At 51.6% G+C, this 5,520-nt stretch overlaps 2 protein-coding genes across 3 annotated transcripts; one reads left to right on the forward strand and one right to left on the reverse strand.

Moving 5' to 3' along the window:
• Window positions 1-6: 6 nt before the first annotated feature.
• Window positions 7-3,839, reverse strand: LOC131206742 (phosphomannomutase). 2 transcript variants are annotated; one of them, XM_058199415.1, is made up of 3 exons: window positions 3,729-3,839; window positions 2,274-2,311; window positions 7-1,789 (listed from the first exon to the last, which is right to left on the reverse strand). In XM_058199415.1, the coding sequence occupies exon 3, from the start codon at window positions 1,062-1,064 to the stop codon at window positions 81-83; it is 984 nt and encodes a 327-aa protein (XP_058055398.1). In that variant the 5' UTR covers window positions 1,065-1,789; window positions 2,274-2,311; window positions 3,729-3,839; the 3' UTR covers window positions 7-80. The 2 variants fall into 2 exon arrangements, with proteins under 2 accessions (XP_058055398.1, XP_058055397.1); XM_058199414.1 differs by having other exon boundaries at window positions 3,690-3,836.
• On the forward strand, window positions 1,031-2,012 carry LOC131206743 (frataxin homolog, mitochondrial). The gene is made up of 2 exons (XM_058199417.1): window positions 1,031-1,406; window positions 1,471-2,012. Exons 1-2 carry the CDS (start codon window positions 1,056-1,058, stop codon window positions 1,759-1,761), a joined length of 642 nt encoding a protein of 213 aa, XP_058055400.1. The 5' UTR covers window positions 1,031-1,055; the 3' UTR covers window positions 1,762-2,012.
• Window positions 3,840-5,520: the final 1,681 nt, after the last annotated feature.

Consider the following 5,520-nt stretch of genomic DNA (forward strand, 5'->3'; position numbering starts at 1 on the left):
CGTTACGAATAAAGGCAGGGGGATTGACAACATTCCAACCCTATTTCCCGTCGCGTGCCGATCAGTGCCGTTGTTTCCGTTCATTGTTGCAGCTCCAAAAGCTCCACCAACTGAGCCATGGTGTCGTCCGGTGACGTGACACGATGGCCGACGGTCTGCGGGTGACTATAGATCTCGTAATCGTTGCCTCCCGGGTCGGTTTTATCGCCGAAGAAATGAATCTCCCGGAACGCGTTCTTTCGCTTGAATACGTGACGCAAGCAAAAGGTTTTGTCCCACCCGGCCGGGAACACGTCGAAGCTGATCTGCCCCCCGATGGAGTAGGTAAGGTCCACTGCGGGAAACTCGGCCTGCAATCGCTCTATCATCGTCTGCCGTATACGGTGCACTTCGTCGTACGCGTAAAATTCTTTGCGCTCCGCCACCGAGCAATTCCGTCCTATCGGACTCACGTTGATCAGCCCGTTGCGGAATTCGATGAACGTGCCCCGTTTGATCGGTATGTCCAGATCGGCGATATACCGGAGGCAGTAGTTGATGAATCGCTTCAGAACGTCCTCGCCGAGATGCTGGACGATCGACGCTTTGCCCACTTCCTGGCCGGCTTCGTACTGCACCAGCCCGTTCTCCGGGAACACGTAGTCGAACTTGGTGAGAAACTCCGACCCGTTAAGCTGTTCGCGCATTTTCTCCAAATCGGAACCACCGACCACCCCGAGTGTGGCCCGCGGCAACACGTCACGGTACAGGAAATCTTTCATTTTCTCCTCAATCGCGGCCCGTGGCTCGGTCAGGGTGCCGTCCACGTCGAACAGAATCAGAATTTCATCCCGTTCTAGCTTCATTGTTCCGTGGTTTGCTTCGGGAAAGGACAATTTGCTCGAACGATCGCCACTCTTCAACTGAAATTGCGAAAAATGTATTACCCCCGAACAGCGGAGTAAAAAGTAAACAGACGGCTTCAAACTGACAGCTGCTGTCAATTGGAGCTTAAAATTTATGTGACGCAAAGATCTATTTTGTAAACAGTCCCGGAACAGAAGTAAACCTTTGTTATGATACATCCGATCACCATTCTACGGCGAATTCCGAGCAGGACGAGCGTTCGGATCGGTGCTTCCGGTAGCAGAACGATGCATCTCATTCGTCGTCCAGTGCCGTCCCAGAGATTGTGCACCAATCGTCCGTCGCAACAATTAACCCCCAACACCAGGTGGACAGATCAATGCATTGCCGGTTGGCGGTGGCTCAGTTCGAAGAATCCCAGCGATTCCATCCCGACCTCTCCGATCAACTCGGCCACCTTTGAAGCGGTCTGCTCGGATACTCTGGAATCGCTGTGCGATTATTTCGAGGAGATGGTCGAGGAAACCACTTCGCTCAACCAGGCGGATGTAACCTACAGTGTCGGTATTCGAACGGTTCATTCGACGCTCTTCTTTACTAATGATCTTTTTGCATCGTCCGCAGGATGGTGTGCTGACTGTGAACTTTGGACAGCCGCACGGAACGTACGTTATCAACCGACAGTCACCGAACCGACAGATCTGGCTCAGTTCACCGACCAGCGGTCCAAAGCGCTACGATTTCGTCCCGAACAAGGGTACGGTTAACAGCGACAGCGGGTACTGGCTTTATCGGCACGACGGTGTCACGCTACACGAGCTGCTGCAGGCAGAAGTGAGCCGAATCGCCGGCCGACAGCTGAACTTCCTTGCCTTGCCCCACGGCCGGCGAGCGATGGACCATGAGGACACTTGAGGACAAAGACTGGGCTCGGCCAAACGTTCTACAATTGAAAAAAGATAGAGAATAGATTTGTGCATAGGACAGTGTTGAAACCACTGTGAGGCAACCGTTCGTTTTTCGTGTTCCGTTATTGTTCCATGAGATACTTAAGCAACTGACAGCTGTTCGAACGTAAACAACAAAAGCTCATCTCACGCACACATGGAAGACGAAAGCTCCGCTCGACGCTCCGCCCTGCAGAGGGGGGCTATTCAATGGCAAAAACGCACGCGTATGCGGAAATACGAAAACTGTACCAATTTCTTAGAAAATCATCGAATTATTAACTTTTCTTGCTAGACCCAACTTAATAAATGCGATTTGCGGAAAATGAAGGTAAAATTGACACAGCGCACGTCGAAACTTACAACTGTGTGCCGACAGTGTAATCAAAACCACGCTGGAACAACAAAGCGCCTCCCGCCTTATCAATTCCGCCGTTACTGGGGCTTTGTTTAATGCACCATTAGGATTTTATTACTCACCCGGTTTATCTATGGCTATAAATACACCGCACAAGAAGCTGCAAAAAAGACAATGGCGTCAATTAAATGAATAATAAGGTAGCCGATTTTTGCGAGGCAACAGTTGGGATTACGTGGATAATTATAATTTTAATTCTAATCAGGCCACTGAATAAAGTAAGCTTTACGTTTCATAAAGTAGAATCATAAACAAACGAACGACCCCTTGGAGCCCTCCCGCATTGGTCGGGGATTTTTTTTTTCACTGCTTGCAATATAATTCCTCATCGCTTCCCTAAAGTCACCCGGCATGCCCCGTAAATTACCGTTGTCCTGCGCAGACTAGGTTCCATTTCCCAAAGACACGCTCTCAACAGTTGGTCGTTGGTCTCGAGCAGCATGAAATAAAAAAAACCGGGAGTGCGCGATCTTGTATCGTACGGTATTGATCACCACCCACGGCTGCAGCCCAGGTGATCCTGATTTTCTTCCTCTCCAGCCTAGCCTAGTGGTTACACAACCGCCAGCCTCTATATGCGGCGCGGCGGCGGACCGTTTGTCGTCGTGGAAGTTTTGTTGTTCCCCTCTCTCGCTTGCTTCACATTTCGACTCCGAAACCATGGCCGTTTGCATTTATGCAACATCCCTCCCACCTACACGGACCATGCCGAGCCCCGGTCGATCTTGGGAGACAGGGCGAGGACTGCAACCTGTTTTCTATTTTTAGCCAAAAATATGCCAAAATCTAAGCCCACGCAGCGCCTTTCGTCCACCTGGCAGCTGTAAATTTCTATCCCAATAATTGCTTCCGTACAAAATTGTCCTGCCTGGTCGAGTGCAATAAAAACGGTACTCTTGTCACCTTCAGCACTCACTTGATGATCGGTGGTGATTGCATAATACAGCAAGTCGATCGAAAACGCGATCGACACTACCAGGCGGCTGATGCTGCAGCAAAAATTTGGGACACGGCGTAGACAAAACTTGTTTTGGCACCGGGTCGTGGTCGCTCTTGCCCAGACCTGTTTGTTACGGTTTTAGATATTATAGCATTATCTATTAGGCACTCTGAGAATGCTGGAGATTGTTTCGATCCGTCTGGAAGCTACTCCATGTGTGCCCTGCCAGTGACGTCCACGATCAAACGTGCCTGATTGTTCCCCAGGTCCCCCCACCACATTGTGCCACGATCAAACGTGCCAGAAGTTGTGAAAAGGGGTCGGTGAGACACCGATTCTCCTGCAGGTGGTGGTGGACTGATAAGGAGAGTGAGCCCCCTGCCGAGCGAAAGCATCGTCCTACCATCGTCCAACTTGTTTGGCAAGCCTGTTTAGAGGAGGTGTTCAAGGTCAAACACTTCGTTTCACAGCACAGCAAACGATACTGTCTCGCGATCGCGAATGAGTTTTCAATAAAAAAAAACGGCACAGAACTTACCCTGACTGTATCGATTGTTGCGTGGCAATGTAAACTCACCTAAAACGAGAGAACCAAGACACCAATATTAACACCCAGTCAAACGTACATAACGGACAGAATAAGTCACGCCTCCGTATGGCTGGCCGACGTGACACTGATGCCCTCATTCGATGGGAACACTGTGCCCCGCAAAAAAGAAGGAACTAAACTGCAAAATGCACTCCAGCAAGGGCTATCGGTCATCAGCGAAACCGGACTTGCCGCAAATGGGGGAATCCTGTTGACCAGCGATCGATCGATAAGCAGACCCGATAGACATCGTCGCAACCCGGACGTATCTTGAGTGACCACCGGGTGGTGATGCGTTATGGCGTCCGTACGACCGGTTTTCGTACCGGTCTTCTGTAACAGATACCAGACCATCGATAAGATCCGCGTAAGGAGGCTTCCGGGCCGCCACTGGAACGTGTGAATCCGATGATCCCGCACGGGGGAATCACCACCGAGCCAATCTGAACACCTCCGAAACATCGCTTCCTCCTTCCACACCTGTCGTTTTCATTGTCGAAGAGATGCACTTGGGTAACTTGGGTGTCCGACCGCAAGATTCGGCCGGAAACGGTGTACTTACGTCATTTTGGACCTCCTGGAACCGGGCTGGGTTCATTGACCTGGCGCAAAAAAGCAGCGCATTCAATTATTGTTCATTTTAGCTCCGCACGATGATCGAACCGTAACTCGACGAGATGCATTCGTTTCTTCGTTACATGCACTCTATAGACCCGGTTGCCAAACCTTTCATCTAGCATTTCGGCCCCAGACGGGCAGGGTGGCTGACTCCTTACCTTCGTCGATGGCAACAGTGAAAGGGAAAGCCACGACAAGTACTCCTGGCCCCATCGGAGAATATCCCAATCTAGTCTGTGCAACCTCCTGGGACGTCGTGAATCGGGGCCCAACCTATAAGGTTTCTGTTGCGCACTTGCGGAGCAATAGAAAGAGACCTGCCGAAGATCACGCCATTTTCGAAACATTCGACTCGGGTTTATCGTGTCAATCTTGCCATTTGAATGCTGCAACCCGGTGTCTCGTTCGCGGCCCGGTGTTCGGGACCTATTTGAGCTGAGCATATAGAGGTGGGACGCTCATGTTGCAGCCGATCGTGGTTAGGTAACCGTGAAACTCTTTCCGCCCAACTACACGCTGCCCACGGCCACGGCTCGAAAAGCTTCGGAAGCAAAAGGAACCCCCGTTTTCGTCTTCTTATCTGCGGTAGGCCCAGAGTTGCGCAGGACTTCGAGTTGGGCGGGTTCATTAACCTTTGCCTCCGGTTGGCCCACCATTTCATCCTCCTTCCGGTTGTGCCGAAAATGGACAGTGCAGTGACTGCGAGCGATGAGCGATTTTCGGTTTCCTAGAGTATTAAACACTCTTCCTTCGAGCTGTTAGTGAGCTTGCTTCGGTGCCCTTTTAGACCTGCGCAACCCCTTCGTCGAGAGGGTCCATCACGACACGACATGTGGTGCAGCAATCTCGCCGCACTTCACACGCCGCAGAAAGCGCGCAGATTTTCGAGGGCCTCGCCACGAGTCTTTCATAACCGTGCGCGGTGTGGCGGCTCAAGTGGCCCCCCATAACCCGGTGATACGTTCTAAATTGGTTCCGCATGATCGCGCACCGCCGATGGCTCGGCTAATCCCTTTCAATTGTGGCTCTCTGGCCCCCCTTCACCCCGGTTCACTTTTGCTTCCTGCAACGGAGCTGTTGTGTTCTGGCTGTGCGTCTGGCCGTTGGCGGAACACGGCTGAAAGATTGAGACCAGGGCGGCCATAGGTCCTACGGACTGGGA

Source organism: Anopheles bellator, chromosome 1 (assembly GCF_943735745.2).
Source record: "Anopheles bellator chromosome 1, idAnoBellAS_SP24_06.2, whole genome shotgun sequence".
In the NCBI taxonomy this organism is placed as follows: Eukaryota; Metazoa; Arthropoda; class Insecta; order Diptera; family Culicidae; genus Anopheles; species Anopheles bellator.

What these genes read in the sequence shown, in the direction of transcription:
- LOC131206743 (XM_058199417.1), top strand. Translation starts at nt 1,056, where the DNA reads ATGATACATCCGATCACCATTCTACGGCGAATTCCGAGCAGGACGAGC. An exon ending in AGGCGGATGTAACCTACAGT is followed by an intron (nt 1,407 to 1,470) that starts GTCGGTATTCGA and finishes CATCGTCCGCAG; the next exon opens with GATGGTGTGCTGACTGTGAA.
- LOC131206742 (XM_058199415.1), bottom strand. Translation starts at nt 1,064, where the DNA reads ATGTATCATAACAAAGGTTTACTTCTGTTCCGGGACTGTTTACAAAAT.